The sequence below is a fragment of the Leptopilina boulardi genome, unplaced genomic scaffold, assembly GCF_019393585.1.
Source record: "Leptopilina boulardi isolate dan_hultmark-lab unplaced genomic scaffold, ZJU_Lbou_2.1 LbouV2_30, whole genome shotgun sequence".
NCBI classification, from domain to species: domain Eukaryota; kingdom Metazoa; phylum Arthropoda; class Insecta; order Hymenoptera; family Figitidae; genus Leptopilina; species Leptopilina boulardi.
This window is the reverse complement of record NW_026137863.1, coordinates 897,616-920,281: the sequence shown is the minus strand read 5'-3', so window position 1 is coordinate 920,281 and position 22,666 is coordinate 897,616. Positions and strand designations below refer to the sequence as shown.

The 22,666-nt window shown below is 23.1% G+C and overlaps 3 protein-coding genes across 4 annotated transcripts in view; 1 reads left to right on the top strand and 2 right to left on the bottom strand.

Moving 5' to 3' along the window:
- LOC127282472 (uncharacterized) overlaps positions 1 to 22,666 on the top strand; it is a 241,720-nt gene that overhangs the window by 175,068 nt on the left and 43,986 nt on the right. The gene's annotated exons all lie outside the window — the stretch shown is intronic.
- Positions 1 to 22,666, bottom strand: part of LOC127282466 (UNC93-like protein) — a 59,621-nt gene that overhangs the window by 2,223 nt on the left and 34,732 nt on the right. The window contains exons 4-5 of the mRNA XM_051306714.1: positions 13,779 to 13,941; positions 3,253 to 3,520 (exon numbers count right to left, since the gene is read on the bottom strand). Coding sequence (XP_051162671.1) covers positions 3,253 to 3,520; positions 13,779 to 13,941 — 431 coding nt within the window. The remainder of the gene's footprint in view (positions 1 to 3,252; positions 3,521 to 13,778; positions 13,942 to 22,666) is intronic.
- LOC127282469 (nitric oxide synthase-interacting protein homolog) overlaps positions 1 to 22,666 on the bottom strand; it is a 181,257-nt gene that overhangs the window by 139,563 nt on the left and 19,028 nt on the right. The gene's annotated exons all lie outside the window — the stretch shown is intronic.

The window sequence follows — 22,666 nt, the reverse complement described above, 5'->3', positions numbered from 1 at the left end:
ACGAAAATTATTTCGTTTTTGTAAACTATAATTGCTATTTTTTGGGAATTTTTTTATAGCATTTGTTTATTTGTACTCTAAACTAAGTGCCACAACTATTTTTTTCGAATTTTGTTAAAAAAAATTAGATTTCTGCATTACCGACTGAGTGATTTTTTTAAAATTGAAATAAAATATTTGCAAAAACTATATTTTTATCAAATATATAACAAAATTGGGTTAAAATTATTTATATTAATTAAATTCCTTGAAAATATTTTTTTTTACAATAATTATTTGTGTATTTGAAAAATTCTTTTTTTTTTTTTGAGGTCAATTGGTAGTCGACGAATACCTTGATTTAGATTTGAGAAAAAATGACGTTTTTTTTTTTTGCGGAATCAATTAACAATTTGTTTCCTTGTAATTAATATGGAAAAATCATTGAATAAAATTTTTTTAACAAAGAAAATTGCAAAATATTAATTAAAAATAATAATAATTTAGAAAATAAAGTTTAAAAAAAAATTTCAATTCGAATAAAATCAGTTACGCTTTTTTTTTTTCCTTTGTACGACAAGGATGAAAATTAGAGGGGGGGAGGAAAAAAAATAAAACTTGTAACGAACAAACAAGTATCCTTGACCAGTCTCTTAACAGAAAAGTAGGTATATATAATTGCTATGGTGATTACGACAAACAGAGTCATATAAAGTTGTGGCGAGAATTCAAAAAAAAAAAAAAAAAAAAAAAAAAAAATTTCATATATGGAGAATAAAAAAAAATATTTAGTAAGATGGAAGAGGAAATATATGTACCAGTTCATTATCAAGATAAAAATCTATGATCAACAGTAGCGAAACAATAACGTTTCATCTCTATATAGACAAATATTATACATTTTCATTTATCTCGAGTCTTGAAAATTATTGTATATACAATGTAAACACATTTATCGTCCTTGCTGCATTTTGCCGCGGAAAACCCGCAGTTTTTCGCATAGAAAAAAAAATTATGAAATACAAAACATGAGTTTCAAATTTTTTTTTTTTTTTACGCAAATTAGATGTATTCGAGCAGAAAATGTGTTGTGATATTGTTTTTTCCGGTGTATGTGGGAAAAAAAAATTACCATTTTTTTTATAGCCTCAAAAAATTTTGAAATTATTAAATTTTTATTATTTAAAGAATAAACATTTTTTTTTTTTTAGGAAAAATTATAATTAAAGATAAAATGAAAAATTTTCGAGTTTCATATAATTTACAAACAAAAATTGAATTTTATTTATTAATATGGATTTGATAAAAAAAAAAATTGAAAATTATTTGCGAATCATTTAATGAGACTTTTTAACGTTTATATTGAAACAATTTTCAGTTTCTCGTGTCAGTAAAAAGTAAAGATTATGTTTCATGGAGTTAAAGAATTTTTTTCTTTTAATTTTTTTTTTTTTTTGTAATATCTCAGCAGGGATTATCGAATCCAGATAATAAATATAACCAGTTAACTATAAGAACACCTCGAGCAATGCCAGGACTAATTACAAGGAGAAACCGGCTACAGATGGAGATGTCTGCTTTTGCGCCATGTACGAATACAGTTATCTCTAGACTTGGCGTGAACAGGATGATATTTAAAAAAAAAAAAAAAAGTTCCTGATTGGCGAAACCTACTTTATACTTTTGAGAAATCATAAAAATTGTCTATATATTTATTTTCCCCTGCGCGGACATTGACAAGTCCGAAGGACATTTACCCGAGTATATAAAAATGTAATAAAATCTCTTTTTTCTTTAATGGAAAAATGATAAATAAAAATTTTTAATTGAATTTTTATAATAAAAATATAATTTCAATAATTTTTGTAAATAAAAAAAAAACAATAATAAAATATTAATAAAAAAAAAAAAAGATTTGCAATTATAAAAAGATAAATGAATAATTTGCGGGAAAATATAAAAAAGAATAAAAGCTCTGTAATAATAAAAAAAAATAAAAGAAACGAATAAAATATCAGAAATAACAGGAACTAAATAATAATACCAAAAATAAAACACTAATATAATGGTAATAATAATGTGGAAAGAGAAAAAAAAAATAGATAAAGGTCACAATGGGTTTATTATTTTTGAGAAAAACTATGTCCTTACTAAATCATTTTAATGTTGCCCGGAAGTATCGTGTAGAATAACGATATTATAAGAGGAAAAAAAAAAAAAATGAGTTGAATGAAAATTATACAGATCTTGCGTGAACGTGAAAAAAAAAGAATTATATGTGCCATTTTTATTCTTTAATTTTTTATGCCAAAATTTTTCACGAAGATAATATTTTTTCTTTTCTTTACTTGAGTTTTTTTTCTTTACTCTTGAATTTTTTTCCCATTTTTAATTTAGAAAAAAAAAATTTTTTTAAATACCAATTAGGTACAAAAAAAAGTTTTTTTTTCCATTAAACAATTATTTTTTCAATTTGTTCGTTTTAATAATTTATTTATTTATAATTAATTTATTTAATTTTTTAATTTGGTGGACAGAAATTGAGTAAAAGAAAAATGAATAGATAAGGAGATGGTAAGCATGGTACCTGTCACTTTAAGCTAGACCTCTACTAACTTGCAACTTTCTAAATGTTGTTGGTATTCATGAATGTTCAGAATGTACGTGCCAGAGTGAGCGTTCAGTGCACGTGTTAGGTGTTACACCCAGTAAAATAGAAAAAAATTTATAAAAAAAAAAAATTAAAACAAAAAAAAATTTTGTGATTCAATTCGTGGTGCAACTTGCATATTGTAGTGTGGCACAAACGTTTTCTATTTTTTTTTAAATATAAAACAAAAAATATAGATAAAAAAAGTCCCGTCAACTTATTAAATAAATAAAAAGTACAATTTTTGTTATTTCTTTGTTTAAAAAGAATTTTTTTAAAAACAGAAAAAAAGAGAGAAAAGAAAAAAAAAGTAAAAGGATATAAACGAACGACCTCGTTCATTTTCAGATTTCACTGCTGAAAAAAGAAAAACACCCCGAGATGATAGTGACTACTTTTGCTTAATCTCCGCTGTTGCAAATTGCTACTTTGGCTCATTCATCATTTCAAATATTCTGACTGACTTTTCTTTTCTTAGTTTTTCTTTTTTTTCTTTTTTAAAAATATTTGTAAAAAATATTTTTAAAAAATAAAATATTTTTAAAAATATAAAATTAATTTAATAAAAAACAATTAAATTAATTTTTGAGATTGAGAGAAAAATTAATAATGAATATAATTACCATTGACTTGTGTTTGCCAAACGGCATCACCAACGCCCCATAGTCCAGATATTGTATAAAAAATATAAGGATTATCAGGATGTGGTTTCCAGGTGAGAAGAACCGCAATTAATGATGCATGAACAATGGCACCGAGTGCCATCACTGGCTGACGGCCAATAAATTTCATTATCGATCCAAAAAGTAATGAACATCCAGCATTCACTACTCCAAAACAGATCATCACATAACCAACTTTGTGAACTCCCAATGCACACGAGATGTAAGCCTGAAAAGAAAAAAAAAGACAACTTAAAAAAAAAATTCACCTTTCATTATTTTTCAATTCAGCGAATTTGTCCGAATTTTTATTTGTTTGAATTTTTATTTATCCGAATTTTCATTTACACGAATTTTTATTAGTAAAATATATTTGTAAACGCTAATTTTTTATTTGACCGTAATTAAAAATGTCCGAACAAACATAACCTTCAAAAAAAATTTCGGAGCAAAGAAAAATAATTAAATTTGGCTAAATTGAAGATTATTTAGTAAAAAGAAAACTTTCTATGAAAAGAGAATAGTAATAAATAATTGAAAATATTTTTTTCTCCCTGAAAATAATTTAGTTGTTCTTTATTACAAGGATTTATGATAATCATCCTCAAGGTACTTTTTTTTCATAATTTATCGAATAGAAAACACTATTAATCTACGAAAAAAAAATTTTTTTTTTTTATTCTTACAACTCTTCTCCTTGTTGCAACTATTTATTTGTTTTTTTTTCTTTTGTTTACAACCGGCGATCATCAATTAATGATTCTTTATCAATTCTTGTATAATTAATCTCTTTATTTTATTTCCATGAAGGACTTGACTTGACTCATTAATAAACCTCTCACAATTAATATTCAATTGATAAGAAATTTATTTTTAATATTATTGTTAAACAATTATTTATATTTAACGTATTTTTATTTAAATTTTGTTTAATACAATAATAATATGTAGAGTCTTAATATTTAGGAGGAAGTGTTAGGTAAAAAGATTTAGAAGTCAACGTAGCTGTGTGGTTATAGTACACGGCTCGCGTTCCAAGGGTCTTGGGTTCGATTCCCCATGCGTGCGAGATTTTTCAAAATTATTCTCAAGTGTTTTATATACTGTATACGTAATAGTATTAAAATTACAATTATTAATTAAAAAAAAAAATTATAAAATAAATATAAATAAAAATAAATGAATATAAAAGAATAAAAAAAATTAAAAAACAAATATAAATAAATACAAATAAATATAAATGAATAAAAAAAAATTGAAAAATAAATATAAATAAATGTACCTAAATGAATAAAAAAATAAATTAAAAAATAAATATACATAAATATAAATGAATAAAAATAAATAAACAAAAATAAATATAAATAAATAAAAACAAATAAAAATAAATATAAATAAATAAAAATAAATAAAAATAAATAAAAACAAATATAAATGAATAAAAAATATATAAATAAATATAAATAAATATAAATAAATAAATATAAATAAATAAAAATAAAAATGAATAAAAAAATAAATTAAAAAATAAATATAAATGAATAAAAAGAAATAAAAATAAATAAACAAAAATAAATATAAATAAATAATAACAAATAAAAATAAATATAAATAAATAAAAATAAATAAAAACAAATATAAATGAATAAAAAATATCTAAATAAATATAAATAAATTAAAATGAATAAAAAAGATAAAAATAAATATAAATAAATATAAATATATAAAAATAAATAAAACAAATATAAATGAATAAAAAAATATATAAATAAATAAATAAAAATGAATAAAAAAGATAAAAATAAATAAATATATAGAGATAGATATAGATAAATAATGTAAAAATAAAATCACAAGATAGGGCATTTTATAGGAAGACTAACGAGGCCCTGATAAGTGTTTCCCTAAGCAAATGCCTGCATAATTTCCGTTTCTATAATTCGCATAAATCTCACTGACCCTGATTTTTTTTTCTCTAATCTTTTTCCATTATAGATTGTTTCTACTCGTTTTTCTAGTTTGATAAGTACCTTTCTCTCGTCATGTGCCCTTGGACAAAAGAATAGAAGTTATTGAATTAATTATATATACGCACATTTCATTAACGTAATTTATTGTTACTTCGTTGTAATATGAGAATTTTACTGATTTTACTTCCTTATGTGTTTAGAAAATAAACTTTTTCTTTCAAAAATTAATTTTCCTTTTTTCAAGGCGTAGGAATTTTAATATTAATTTTTCCAATTATTTTATTATTAAAAATAAATAATAATAATTTTTAAATTTATTTTTAATAATAAAATAATAATATTATAGTTTGATTAAATATTTTCCAAATGAAAATTATCATGGAAAGTGAAAAAAGGAAAATTCAACTTACACTTTCTGTTTCATTCTTCTATTTTCATTTTCTCAGGAAGAAAACGATAAAACTTTTTTTCTTTTTTTCTTTTTTTTTTATAAATCTAAATCGGTCTTTTCTTGGGTGTCCGCGAAGGCCTTACTTTCTAGTTCAACGACTCGCGAGTTATATATATGTACGTATCTTGAAAATGTCGATGAAGAATCCTACCGGCTGATCGTCCTTCTTTGCCTTTCTCGTCCTCTTTTCGAAATTCTATATATATATATATATATTTATTTCCCAGTGCAACTTGTTGCGTGTATGTTGCATTTCTCATATATAGTTAATCCTCGTCCCTCTTTTTTTCCGAGCGCTTATCCTGACAAACCAGATCTATTCTTAGAACTAAGAAGTATAATTATTATCAGTACATGTATATATATATATATATATATATACCTGTTGTGTGAATATTATACTACTACTGACATATTTTTTACTGACTCATTTTTTTTCTTATTCTTTTTTCATTAGTGGCAGACAGTATATAGACTCGCTTATCTTCTCATCCAAATCTCCGACACGCTTCTTCGTTTTTTTTTTAAACATTTCTATTTTACAATCGGATAATAATCCTTATTACCTTATTAGATATGGTCGAGGCTGTCACTCACGAGAATCAGGCTTTGACTTATTACGTACTTACATAAGTGTAGTACAGATGCAATTTTTGTAGCAAAAATATATCTATTTATTTATATCATAATTGAGGACATATGATACATTCTAAATGAAAAATATTTTTTTTTACTCTCAATTGTATTAATAGGGGGCTAAATTAAAAAATTAAAACGTTAGGGGCTAAATTTTTTTTAAAGAAGAGAAAAACTTATTCAAAATTATTTTTTGTAATTTATTAACTTTTGGAAAATTCTTTTGTTTCGATTTGTTTTTTTTCTCTCTCATAAATCACAAAATTAGAATTTATAAAAAGGAGTAAAAAAAAAGGCACGTGAATCAGTTAAATAAAATGTGGGTCTTATCAATTAATAAACAAAGCCTCAAACCTTTTGTGCATCTAATATATATATCTATATAGTTATTGGAATTGCTACGTACTGTATTTATATAAATAACGTTTACTCTATATTTTATTATCACGACAGTAGCTCAGAGCAAATTAAATAACAAGTTTACATTCACTGTTGTCAAACCTGTCTTGTCAGAGTAATGACCGCCTATAGGTGTGAAATAAGCTCTTCAAGATTATTAAAATCTCTGCACTATATATATTGATTTACGTTCTATATTTATATATTCAAGCACACTGAACTCTATTAACACATTTTTCTCTAATTATAAAATTATTAACCGTTTCTGCAATTTTTTTTTAATTTTTAATTTTTACAATTTCTTGAATAAATTAAATATTACTAATTTGACGTGTGTAGTATAATAATGAAATTTTAAATAGAATCGAATCAGATGTAATCGAAAAAAAATGTTATTTTATATTTTTTTTTAACTTTTAATTATGTTTCTCTGCTATGAATTTATTTGTAATTATTTAATTGAATATTTTATAATTTTTTTAATTTTAATAACTTTATATTATGTTTTTTTTTAAATAAATTATTTAAAAGATTATAAACTGTAAGTAGAGGTGAAAATTTAAAAAACATCTAGTTTTTTTGTTACCACAGAGTGTAGTACAGTCTTTAATATTCAAAAAGAAAGGGAAAAAATTTAGAAGTCAACGTAGCTGTGTGGTCAAGGTACACGGCTCGCGTCCCAAGGGTCTTGGGTTCGATTCCCAGGGCGTGCGAGATTTTTCAAAATTATTTTCAAGTGTTTCAGGTACTGTATACGAAATAGTATTAAAATTACAACTATTAATTTAAAAAAATTAAAAAACAAATATAAGTAAATAAAAATAAATATAAATGAATAAAACAAATTAAAAAATAAATATAAATAAATATAAATGAATAAAAACAATTAAAAAATAAATGTAAATGAATAAAAAAAATTAAAAAATAAATATAAATAAATATAAATAAATATAAATAAATATAAATAAATATAAATGAATAAAAAAAATTAAAAAGTAAATATAAATAAATATAAATGAATAAAAACAATTAAAAAATAAATGTAAATGAATAAAAAAAATTAAAAAATAAATATAAATAAATATAAATGAATAAAAAAAATTAAAAAATGAATATAAATAAATATAAATGAATAAAAAAAATTAAAAAATGAATATAAATAAATATAAATGAATAGAAACAATTAAAAAATAAATGTAAATGAATTTAAAAAATTAAAAAATAAATATAAATGAATAAAAAAAATTAAAAAATAAATATAAATAAATATATATGAATAAAAAAAATTAAAAAATAAATATAAATGAAAATAAATATAAATAAAAATATCACAATATAGGGTAGTTTCTAGGAAAACAAATAGGACCCTGATAAGTGTTTAATAAAAAAAATAAATAAATAAAATGAAAATTCTTTATCCTGCAAAAAGTAAAAAAAAATTGTATAAAGAATAAAAAAAAGTTCATACAGTTGGCAACAGTAAAGGACATCAATACTGCAGAAGTATATATATATATATAAAAGAACCAGGAGTCTGAAGATAGTGAAGAGGGCAAAGTACCAAGACATTCCCATCCCAGTATGGGAACACGCCTGCTCTCAGGATCAGATATAATAAAACTGCAGTTTATTTATAGAAAATTCTGCGTGAGTCAACGGTAGCAAAAAAATCGGCAACTGGCACCCTCTCGGTCTTTTAATCATCCAATTAAATATACGTTTTAAGGCTTTCAGAGTAAGAGAGAAAGAGGGCAGACCAGCTTCCCTCTTGTCGAACCAGTTTTCTTTATAGTTAGTGATCAGATAATACATGTGGAGGATCGACCTAAGGTGCCTCGGGGCAAAATATATATGGGTTCAATATGGCCTCCTGTGCAATATAAAATTGCCGATCGTTTTTAACACTTCATTTTAGCTTCCGAATTTTTTTTTTTTTCCTATTATATAATTAATTTACCAATATAAAATTGTCATTTACATTCACAAATCGATTGTAAAAATAATTTTTTATTAACATCAAATATAATTTAAAAAATATATTTGATTTCTTATCGTTCATTATTGCTTTCGTATTGTGACGTCTGATCGTCTTTATAATAATGATTTAGAGGACATTACGTCAGAATTTGATTCTGAATCAACTTGCTCCTTATTACATTTGCAAGTCCTTCTTAAGAATAATTATTCAAGGTCTTAAAGACTATCATCGACATGCTTAATCATTATATATCCAACCACTATGACACTAATGACACTCTCTGTCAATGTCCTTGCAACCCAATTTTCATCCGGTAATCGTAATAATCATATAATTAATTTTTGACCAAAACACTTTATTTATTTATTTTCTTTAATAAAAAAAAAAAACTGAAACGTTAATATATTTTAAATTAGCCGCGAAATAAAAAATAATAATTTAATATAAATTGAAGTGAATAAAATTATTATAAAATTTATAATAATAATTATAAAATTTATAATTTTAATTACAAAATTTTATGTTATGTAAAAAATAATTAAATAATTTAACAATTATTTTTTTGGGAATAATTTTTGTTTCAAATCAATAGATTTAAGAGAGAATGGAAATTTTTATCCGTCGACGCAAATATTTGTGTATGAAAGTTGAGGGAAAATTTTTTTTTTTTTTTTAAATAAATATATGCATATGTGGGAAGTGCGAAAAAATTGGGAATGTTATTATGCAAAAGAAGTGTGCGTCTTTTTGACAAACAAAAAAAAAAAAAAAAAAAAAAAAGAAAAAAAAACAGGAGACGAGTAGTGTGACAACATAACATTTCGCGGTAAACCACATACTTTCATTTTCAACTTTGATGATGAGAGAAAATGACAAGTTACTTAAGAAAAATAATAAATTTTGTTTTTTGATTATTTTAATTTTACTTTATTTATTTTTTTTATTAATTTTTTATTATTTTAAATTTATTTTAAGCTATTTTTTTATTTTTAATTACTTTTTAATAATTTTTTTTATTATTTTTGGCTAATTTTTAATTAATTTTTATTATTTTTAACTGCTTTTTATTTTTAGGTATTTTTTAATTTATTTTTTATTTTTTTAAACTATTTTTTATTATTTTTAATTTATTTTTAATTATTTTAATTTATTTTTAATAAATTTTTTTATATCTATAAACTATTTTTTATTTTTTTATTTATTTTTAATTATTTTTTTTTTATTTTTAATTAATTTTTTATTATTTTTAATAAATTTTTAATTATTTTTAACTAATTTATAACTATTTTAAACTAATTTTTAATTAATTCTTTATCATTTTTAGTTTTTTTTTATTTTTAATTACTTTTTAATAATTTTTTTATTATTTTTGTCTAATTTTTAATTAATTTTTATTATTTTTAACTGCTTTTTTTATTTTTAAGTATTTTTTAATTAATTTTTTATTTTTTAAACTATTTTTTATTATTTTTAATTTATTTTTTATTATTTTAATTTATTTTTAATAAATTTTTTTATATTTTTAAATTATTTTTTATTATTTTTTTATTTATTTTTAATTATTTTTTTTTATTTTTAATTAATTTTTTATTATTTTTAACTAATTTTTAACTATTTTAAACTATAATTAAATTATAATTAATTCTTTTTCATTTTTAGTTATTTTTTTATTTTTAATTGTTTTTTAATTAATTTTTAGTTACTTTTAATTAATTTTTTCATTATTTTTAACAATTTTTTTTTATTATTTTTAATTATTTGTTTATTATTTGAGTAAATAAATTTTTCTTAATGAAATTAAGAAAATAAAAAAAAAGTGCGTCACAAAAAAATTAACATATCAAACCAAATAAACAAAAAATAAAATTACATAATATATTTTTAGATGTTATCGAAATTTTAATATATATAAAAGTCAATATAAAATGCGGAATATTTTAAATTAAAAAAAATTCTCATTGTTGATTTTGCATTATAATGAATTGAAACAAATGTGTTGTTTTTCGATTTTTGGGGAAGAAAAATATTTTTTCAAAAAAAAAAAAAAAAAAAATTTGGCTCATTTATTTTACTTACGTCATTATATCAAGTGCTCAACGTAAATAATAAATAAAATATCACAATACATTGTACGCCATTGTTTAATATGACGCACTCTACTATACATAATTATAAGTTCAAATATTTTATATATATATATATATAAAATAGAATTATAACAATAGTTTTTGAAAATCATTCATGCAGGTGAAATAATTTCCCTGCACCTCCCACCTTTTTTTTTCTCATTAAATGTTGAGTAACTTTTATAGAAAAAAAAAAAAATTAGTTTTTTTTTCTGACTTTGCATTTTTTTGTATTATTATATCGACAAAGTTCAATAGAAATTTTTCATTGTTCGATGCCAATTTTCTGTCATGATTTGAGTCACGTTTTGAGAAAATATTGTATATATATATATATTGAAAATATATACATAAATAAAATAATGCGATAAAATGAAGAAAGGGAACAGTCGAACGTTGACCTTTTTCAATCATTGAGCGTATAGATTGTGACCCATGTGAGAGGCAAATTCGCGAACAAAGCAATAATATTGCACCAAGGAAATGGTATTTATTGTAAATTCTGCGATATCGAAAAAAAATTTATATACATATATATTTTTTTTTTGCTATTTCTTTTGTTATCAGAGCAAACGCGTTGTGTGTCATGTCGTTTCGTTACGCCATACTGTAACATGATTTTTATGTTGGTAAAATTGCAGCTAAAATGGGCGGCATTAACCTCGTCGTGCGAAACACGTTTCACAGAAGCTGCAAGTGTCCCTCTCTCAGAATATGTGACGCAATCGAATTTTTTTTTTTTTTTTTCCCCCTATACACTCTAAAAACAACAGTGTGGTAAAACAATTGCATTCTCTTTTTTTTGAATTTTTGAGATGGAAATTTTTTTTATAAAAATTTATAAAAATAATTTTATAAAAAAATTATTATAAAATTATAAAAATAAATATTAATTTTTTAATTAATTTTCTACATTCAAAAAAAAAATGTTATTAATACTAAATAATAGAATATAAAGATATTTGATTGCTTTTGACACGTGGTAATTAATTCGTGAGAGAGGAAACGAGCCACTTCTTTGATGAGATCTCACCGGAAGTAAAAAAATCGTCAGTGGTCTTCTCTGGTGCCACGCGCATACTATACATATACATACATACTTCCTTTACATGCAACCTTCACTTACGCTCATACGACCTTGTTGAATTCAATTTATGGTGCGAGAATTTCTAATCACGAGATATGTTTTACTAAATTTTTTTTTTTTTTTTTGCTTTTCAATGATGAAAAATATAAATTATAGAAAATTTTTAATCTTTTTTTTGTTTTTAATTTTTTAATTTTAATAATTGTTAATTAATTGAATTTTCCTTATTAATAATTAATTGATAATAATAATAATTAATAATTTTTAATAAGTTATTAAATATTAATAATTACCTATGTTAATTAATATTAATAAATATTATTACTAATTATATTAATTAATATTAATTAATATTAATTAATAATAATTAATAATAATTATAATTAATTATAAATTCTAATGAATTTTGATTGTATAAAATTATAAATTTTCTAAATATCATAAAATATTATAAAACTTTTTTTTTTGATGTAAAAGTCAGTAAAAAAATATTTTAGTGTAAATAGTGAAATTATTTTCTTGTTGAAATAATTGTAACAAAATCTGCACTTAATTTGAACTTTGTACATTGAGTCATTCAAGTGGAATTCTCTTTACAAAGAAATTGACATCGAAAAACAACGTTCGATAAAAGGTGTTTGCTCCAGCTTTGTGAATATGAAACTTAAACGCACACATATATACAAAACACAAAAAAAAAAAACCACCGTGATCAATAGTTCCTTCTCCTTTCAGTTTAAGGAAAAATTATATTATTTTTAATGTTAATTACCGTTTATTCTAACTTTTATTAATTTTCCATTATTTTTTTATTTAATTTTAATTTATTTATTTAATTATTTATTTAATTATTAGTTTTTATTTTTCCTATTATTTAGTTTTATTTTTTTTTTACTTATAATTTAATTGTTATTTATTGTGCAAAATGGGATTTACTTTTTTTTTGCAATTATTTATTTGTAATTGCATTCGTTTTTATTGTGTTATTAATTTTTATTGTTTCGGAGAAAAAATCTTCGGCTTTTTTATAGTATTATTATTTGTTAATTATTATTATAATTTTTAATTGTCCGAATAAAATTTTTATTTAATTAGCAAAAATTTTTTTTAGTTTTTTTAGTTAATTGTTTGACTATACTATATTTTAATTAATTATTATTAATAATAATAAAAGTAAAATTTTAAAAATCGACCTTTCAAAAAATAAAAATTAGTTCAATTTTTATTCATTAAATTGGGGATTAAATAATAAATGTAGAAGTTTTTTTAAAATAATTATAATGTGAAAAAAGTGCTTTACACTTAATTAAGCGAGTCACTGATTCGCCGAGCCTCATAAACTTTAAGTACACATTAATCTTTAAAAAAAAAAAAATGTAATATCGTAAATTTTGATTTTAATCATTCCCTTATTGGGAATAAATAAAAAGATGAAAAAAATTATTATATATAAAAAAAACTCGTCATCTTCAATCACAAAAGTCGATAACTTATGATGTCATTTTGCGCAGGTTGAATGCAAGTAAAGTCATTTGTCACAATTACAATAATATTAATCGAATTCATTTGCACAAATTGATTAAACCACTAATAACTCAAATAACATTAACCACTTTAATTAATTGAAAGGAGAATTATTTTTTTCTGCTTTTTTTTTTTTTGTTAATTTTTTAATTAAAATTTTTTTTTTCTAATTTATAAATTTTTTTTTGTTAATATTGCAAAATAATTTTTGAATATAATTTTATAAAAATATTTTAAAAATATTTATTTATTGTATTAAAATTATATTTAAAAATTATATTTTATTTTAATTAAATAATTGGGGGGGGGAACTCACCTGTGTAAAATCAGCTCCTATGAAGGCCTGCTCCATGCCAATCCACACAGTGATGGGAATTAAAAGTTGTTGATATGGTTTTTTTAATTGATAAGCTGTTGCAGACAATAGTTGAATTCCACTTATCTCTTGACTGTCAGCCCTTCGTTGTTTCTCCCCGTACCTGAAAATTTTTCAATTTATCATTATTATTATTATTATTATTATTATTATTATTATTATTATTTTTTAATATTTATGATTTTTATTATTTTTCCTATTATTATAATAATTATTATTATTTATCGTAATAATAATAATTATTTATTATTATTTATTTATTGATTTATGTATTTATTTATGTATTTATTTATTTATTTATTTATTTATTTATTTATGTATTTATTTATGTATTTATTTATTTAGTTATTTATTTATTTATTCATTTATTTATTTATTTATTATGATCAAAAATTTTCTCAATTTCATTTTTTCAGGTAAAATTTGAAAAAAACAAATTTTTTCCATTATTTAATTTCATATATTATAAATATATGGAAAATAGTTGTTATCGATATATATATATACCGGTAAATTAATATCTTTATTACCTCGCAATATGCAATTGATGTAATGGATGAAAAAAAAAAAAAAAAAAATGTTGTAAGCACTTATTTTTCAATTACAATTTTTCTAGCACGAGTTGCATCACATTTATACCAGGAATGTACATGTGTATATGTGTTTATATTTATATGTATATATGTATATTGGGAACATAGCAATTTTTTTATAGTACATTTGCCCGGATATTCCGTGCTATCTACTACTATTAGATACTTGCTTATTCGTTATTCGAATAAGCCACGCGGAAATAAAAATTGCGCAATTAACAAATTTGCACTTTTGTCTATATATTACTATATATATCTGTATAGACTTTTTTCATTCACTTGTGTACCGATCATTAATTCATTCATTATTTCCCATTCCATTTTACCATATAACGTACCGTATTTTTTTTTTTTTTTTTTAATTTTTTTTTTTACTACGTCAATCTTTATTTAAATCTTTTGCCATGATCGCAAAACAATTATAACAAAATTTATCACAAAATTGTTATGTAATTTTTATTTTTTATTTTTAAGGAAATTTTTTTTATTCTCATATTTATTTTGTTTAAAAAAAATTTTGCTAATTATGGTAATTTTAATTATTATTAATAATTAATTAATTAATTAATTTTTTCAATTAATTATTATTATAATTCAATTAATAATTAATTAATTATTTTAACTTCTGACAATTTTTGTTTTATATTTGTTTTTTTTTTTTAATTAATTTTTTCAATTATTATTAATTAGTGACTTATTTATTTTTTTAATCCCTTTGTTTGAGGAAAGTTACAGTTTATAAAAAAAATTATAATTTTAAAAATAGAAAAATAAGTTGAAAAATATAAAGTGAAATGGAATGAAATAAAAAATAAAAATGATGAAATAATAATAAAATAAGAATGAAAATAAGAACATGAGCGAAATTAATAGAAAATATCGAAATTTAAAAGTAAATAACTTTCTTCAATCGGAGATTGGTTCTGTGAGAAAAATCCGTTAAAACTCGTCGAGGATATTACGTTCGAGTTTTTTTTTTTTTTTTTTTTTTTCTTTCTTCTACTTCTACTTCTTATAATTTAGGAAAAATGATACAAAATTTTCCAAGCGATTTAAGCGGCAAATGATTTTATCGTTTGGCTATTCACTCTTCAAGAAAATAATACATAATCTTCATATATTTGCTACTAAACGCAATTTAAAATTATATTTTTATTTTATTTTTTATTTTACAAAAAAAAATTTAAATAAATAATTTTTGAAAAATTATTTACATATTTTTTGAAAATTTATAAAAAGGAATTTTTTTTATTTAAGTTCTTTTTTTTATTATTATTATTTTTTACACTCGAAAGTTAAAACCGTGAATTTTACTGTTTGATTTATATTGCGCTTCGTGAACTTTTTCAAGGGTCTCTGAACCCACCCGCCAAACAACTGTGGGATTATTTATCAAAGTCTTCAATCTATGACACCGAGAGAGAGTCCATTAGCAAAATAAAAAAAATTGAAAAAAAAAACTATGACAAATTTAGTGAATTAAAAAAAAAAAAAAAATCACTTCGTTGCTCATGTATGTCGACCAATGGGGGAATCTTGACAAGTAAACCAGACAGCATTCCAAAGAACACGTTTTGCGTTTCAATTTCTGAATCTGGGCCTGAATCTTTGCCGCACTTTGAATTCCGACGAAAGTTTAAGAAAAGCCGCAATTATACGAAATGAAATAGAGAAAAATTTATTTTAATTACTTTCATTATTTTAGAAAAAAAGAAAAACACAAAAGGAAAATTCATTAATATTTTTTTTTCTTATCGAGATATAACAATAATTAAATATGTTGATTTTCAATTAATTAATTATTTATTAATTTTATTATTAATTATTAATTATTTATTATATTATTCACGGAAAAAAAAATATTTACCTGAGACAGCGAAAGATTTAACTGAAACAAATAAAACTTTTGCTACTATAGTGAAATGTTTCGCTGTTCCAGGTAAATCTTTTTTTCCGTGTTAATTATTAATATTAGTACAAATTATTATTAATTATTACTTTTTTAAAATTATTATTTATTATTATTAATTTTTTAAAATTATTATTAATTATTATTAATTTTTATTAATTATTGTTAATTATTATTAATTATATTATTAAGAGATTCAGAATCGATAGCTGATTGATTAAAAATGTGTATATTCATAATTTGTATTTCTCCTGTCTCATCACTGTCTAATGTTGGTTGGAAAAAAAAAAAATTTCCTTGAAGGGAAGGTCTTCAACTTTATCGCGACCTTTATGAATTGATACCGTGCAAGTATATTGCATTCTCTCGCATTCGCGATTATAAAAAAACGAACATGCAATAATATACATATATATATAAACATTTTTCTATAACTATCTATTATTAAACCAAAATTTCCTCTTCCGCATCTGATTACGAAAAATCAAAATATAATTATGATTTTATCAAATTAATCCCCAACACGAACTTCCGATTGCTTTCCGTTTTCAGAAAATGTTTTTCTTTATAATATACTATATTTTTTACATTCATGATGTAATCTATAAAAATTTAGACAATTTTTCTTTTTTTTTATTCATATATCTAAAATGGACCAAAAAAATTGTATAAAATTACTATTATAATTGTAAAATTATAATAAAATTATATAATTATAATTTTTATAAAATGCCAGATAGTGCCTGTACAAAACATGTATAGGGTACTTTTTTGATAGGACGCACAGCATCCAAGCTACGATGGACCAAATGAATAAAAGATTGCGATATTTTCAAATTTTCGAGATAAACTCTCGTGAATAGTAGTAGATCCCCAGATAGTTCTATAAAAAAATATAAAGAATACTTTTTGATTAGACATACAGCATCCGAGCTACGATGGACCAAAAATTTCGAAATTTAAAATTTTCGAGATAAATTCTCAAGAATAGCATAATAGAAGAATTATCCCCCAACATTGCTCTACTAAAAATATATAAGGCACTCTTTGATAGCACGCACAGCATCCGAGCTACGATGGACCAAATGGACCAAAAATTTCGAAATTTAAAATTTTCGAGATAAATTCTCAAAAGTTCTGAACAGAAAATGTATGGCGCACTTTTTGATTGGTCCAGCGGATGCTGAGCTACACTCACTAAAACTGGGAAAAAAATTTCGAAAAATTAAATTTGCGAGATAATCGTTCCGGAATACCGCCAATAAAATAGGGAAAAAGTTTCGAACAAAAAATGTATGGCGCACTTCAAGATTGGTCCAGCGGATGCTGAGCTACACTCAAATAAATTTATGAAAAATTTTCGAAAAATTAAATTTTCGAGATAATCGTTCGGGAATACCGCCAAAGTCTTTAGCAAAAAGTAGCGAACAAAAAATGTATGGCACACTTTTTGATTGGTCCAGCGGATGCTGAGCTATACTAAAAAATAAATTTGGAAAAAATTTAGAAAAATTAAATTTGCGAGATAATCGTTCCGGAATACCGCCAATAAAATAGGGAAAAAGTTTCGAACAAAAAATGTATGGCGCACTTCAAGATTGGTCCAGCGGATGCTGAGCTACACTCAAATAAATTTATGAAAAATTTTCGAAAAATTAAATTTTCGAGATAATCGTTCGGGAATACCGCCAAAGTCTTTAGCAAAAAGTAGCGAACAAAAAATGTATGGCGCACTTTTTGATTGGTCCAGCGGATGCTGAGCTACACTCACTAAAACTGGGAAAAAAATTTCGAAAAATAAAATTTGCCAGATAATGACTCGGGAATAATGCCAATAAAATAGGGAAAAAGTTTCGAACAAAAAATGTATGGCGCACTTCAAGATTGGTCCAGCGGATGCTGAGCTACACTCAAATAAATTTATGAAAAATTTTCGAAAAATTAAATTTTCGAGATAATCGTTCGGGAATACCGCCAAAGTCTTTAGCAAAAAGTAGCGAACAAAAAATGTATGGCACACTTTTTGATTGGTCCAGCGGATGCTGAGCTATACTAAAAAAAAAATTTGGAAAAAATTTCGAAAAATTAAATTTGCCAGATAATGACTTGGGAATAATGCCAAAAAATTGAGCAAAAAGTCTCGAACAAAAAATGTATGGCGCACTTTTTGATTGGTCCAGCGGATGCTGAGCTACACTCACTAAAACTGGGAAAAAAATTTCGAAAAATAAAATTTGCCAGATAATGACTCGGGAATAATGCCAATAAAATAGGGAAAAAGTTTCGAACAAAAAATGTATGGCGCACTTCAAGATTGGTCCAGCGGATGCTGAGCTACACTCAAATAAATTTATGAAAAATTTTCGAAAAATTAAATTTTCGAGATAATCGTTCGGGAATATTGCCAAAGTCTTTAGCAAAAAGTAGCGAACAAAAAATGTATGGCACACTTTTTGATTGGTCCAGCGGATGCTGAGCTATACTAAAAAATAAATTTGGAAAAAATTTCGAAAAATTAAATTTGCGAGATAATCGTTCCGGAATACCGCCAATAAAATAGGGAAAAAGTTTCGAACAAAAAATGTATGGCGCACTTCAAGATTGGTCCAGCGGATGCTGAGCTACACTCAAATAAATTTATGAAAAATTTTCGAAAAATTAAATTTTCGAGATAATCGTTCGGGAATACCGCCAAAGTCTTTAGCAAAAAGTAGCGAACAAAAAATGTATGGCGCACTTTTTTAATGGTCCAGCGGATGCTGAGGTACACTAAAAAACATTTTGGAAAAATTGTTGAAAAAAAAAATTTTCCATATAATCGTTCGGGAATACCGCCAATATAGCATAATAGAAGAATTATCCCCAACATTGCTCTACTAAAAATATATAAGGCACTTTTTGATAGCACGCACTGCATCCGAGCTACAATGGACCAAATGGACGAAAAATTTCTAAATTTGAAATTTTCAAGACAAACTCTCGGGAATAGTAAGAGAGTTATTCCCAAATAGTGCTGCCGAAGAAAATGTATGGAACACTTTTTTTGATAGGACACACAGCATCCAAGCTAAAATGGACCAAAAAAATCTCAATTTTCGAAATAAAATCTCGGAATTAGTAGAAGAGTAATCCCGAGACAATAAATAAAAAAAAATAGTAAACGTAATAAAATAAAAAATAAATTGAAAAACGGTTAAGAAGAAAAAAATTAATAATCCAAAGAGCGAGAGAAAGAGAAAAGATCTGTCAGCTTTGGAAATTTTTTAATTTTTCATATTCTTGTAATCCACTTTCATCTTATGGAAATGTTGAAAATAATTTAAAAAGTATAGAGAAAGAAATTAATATATATATATAGGAAAAGAAGAATTGTTTTACTACTTGGAAAGATCCTGGCATTAAATCCGACAAGAAATTCACTCTCTTATATAGATTTATCTCGAGACAACCTTGCAAGGCTGTCGAGCGAACGGCATTTTGTTCTTTCGCAAGAAGAATACAAGACCTCGAGAGGGAGATGGAGAGAGAGAGAGAGAGAGAAAAAAAAAACTCAACCTCAAGATATACACACATAGGCATCACTATCGGTATAAATATTAGCTTTACATTCGCAAATAATCGACTAGCTTTACGGTTTTCTGTATTATTATCCCTGTATGAACTGTGAATATTTACATTCTTTGAGACTTCCTAGTTTATCTTGGTATATTTGAACAAAAACATTTTTCTTTCTTTTTCTTTCTTTTTTAATAACGCGAAAAAAATCGAACCTCGATTAATTAATGTTTTAAATTTTCTAAAATCTATTTCAATTTCAATTATTTATTAGAGAAAAAAATCTATAAAAAAAGATATAATAGATTTGAAGGAATACACTGGAACCTCGATAAATTGGACAATGCTTTTATTATTAATTTTAAGGCATTTGTTTTTATATTATTTTCTAGTTTCCAAATAAATTGAAATTTAAGTAGAATTTATTCAATAATAGACTGTTTTAAATTAAAGAGATTCTACTGTACAACTTTTGTTTCTTATCGAGGTTCCAGTGTGCAAGGAAAAGTTTTTTTTTAGTAACTGTATTTTAGTGTATATTTAAATTATTATAAAATTTGTTTTATTGTACAAAAATATCTTTCAGTAATAACCGAAAATCAGTTTAACGAGGTTCTACTGTAAACAAGAAACAAAAAAAAAAGGTTCTACTATAATAAAACCAAAAAAGTTCTACTGTTGAAAAAACAAAAAAAGGTTCTACTGTAAAAAAAAATAAAGAACGGTTCTACTGTAAAAAAAACAAAAAAGGTTCTACTGTAAAAAAGGAAAAAAGGTTCAACTGTAAAAAAAGATAAAGAACGGTTCTACTGTAAAAAAACCAAAAAGGTTCTACTGTTGAAAAAATAAAAAAAGGTTCTACTGTAAAAAAACCAAAAAGGTTCTACTGTAAAAAAAGATAAAGAACGGTTCTACTGTAAAAAAGGGAAAAAAACGGTTCTACTGTAAAAAACCAAAAAGGTTCTACTGTAAAAAAAGAAAAAGAACGGTTTTACTGTAAAAAAAACAAAAAAAAGTTCTACTGTAAAAAAGGAAAAAAAACGGTTCTACTGTAAAATAAACAAAAAAAGGTTTTACTGTAAAAAAAGAAAAAGAACGGTTTTACTGTAAAAAAACAAAAAAAGGTTCTACTGTAAAAAAGGAAAAAAAAACGGTTTTACTGTAAAAATAGAACGGTTTTACTGTAAAAAAAACAAAAAAGGCTCTACTGTTAAAAAAATAAAAAAAGGTTCTACTGTAAAAAAACCAAAAAAGTTCTACTGTTGAAAAAATAAAAAAAGGTTTTACTGTAAAAAAAACAAAAAAGGCTCTACTGTTAAAAAAATAAAAAAAGGTTCTACTGTAAAAAAACCAAAAAGGTTCTACTGTAAAAAAAAATAAAGAACGGTTCTACTGTAAAAAAACAAAAAAGGTTCTACTGTAAAAAAGAACTGTTCTACTGTAAAAAACCAAAAAGGTTCTACTGTAGAAAAAGATAAAGAACGATATTACGTTAAAAAAAAAAAGGTTCTACTGTAAAAAAGGAAAAAAAACGGTTCGACTGTAAAATAAACAAAAAAAAGGTTTTACTGTAAAAAAAGAACGGTTTTACTGTAAAAAAACAAAGAAGACTCTACTGTTGAAAAAATAAAAAAAGGTTCTACTGTAAAACAACAAAAAAAAAGATTTCACTATCTACGCTTAATTATTTTGAAAAAAAATAATGTGCAAATTACAGTCGAACCTTAAACAATTTTTAATTTTTAAAATTGATTTGATCATAATAAAAATGTATTATTTATTAAAATATTTCAAATTGATTGTTTTTTTTTTAAATTTTTTTGAACAATTATAATTTTTGTAATGATAAGTAATTTTCATTTTAATTTCGTATCTACTATATGATTGGTACTAATTTTTTTTTCCTTTTTTTTTGCATTGCACTTTGCGTTAATGACTTTTTTTCTTCTCGCGAGAACGCCTTATCAAAACGAAAATAATAAAAAATTGATGATCAAATTCAACCGTTACTATAAATTCAACCTTGAATTGACGGGAGTATAAAAGGCGTTAATACAATCTAATGTATATACATATATATATATATATATATATATATATATATATATATGAAACTTGCGTAATAACCTGCTAGATTTACATATATACTATATATATGTAGATTTTATACATGGAACGCACGAGGGGGTGATATAAAGTTATAAAAAGTAACCGATCAAGAAGTTAATTCACAGTTAATACTTTTGTACTTAAGTTGCATTGGACCAGTATGTTAATTTTTTGTTGGTACACTAATTCTTAAACAAAAAAAATTGTTACTTTTTTATATCAAATTTTTTTTTTTTCTTTTTGAAAATATAATAATTTTCAATTGTTATATCAAAATATTTTTTTTGAAAAAATAATAATAATTTTCACTTTTTATATCAAAATATTTTTTGAATAAAAAAAAAAAATGTTCTGCATTAGGCTCTTTTGAAAAATGTTTTTTTTTTAAAAAAGAAAGTTTCGCCCACATTATATATATATAGGAAAGAAATGTAAATTTACATTATACAAAAAAAAATCGCAAATTCCTTTTAACAATAACTTTTCGCTTGTATTTTTAAAGAAAAAAATATTTTACAACCCGGGATTATACTGCTTTGTATATAGAATAAAATTTATCGAAAAAAAAATTTTTTTTTTTAAATTATCGGTACATGTTCATAAATTTGGAGATATAATTCGCTATATATACTGCCTACTTCATGGGATGAATTAAAACCTTC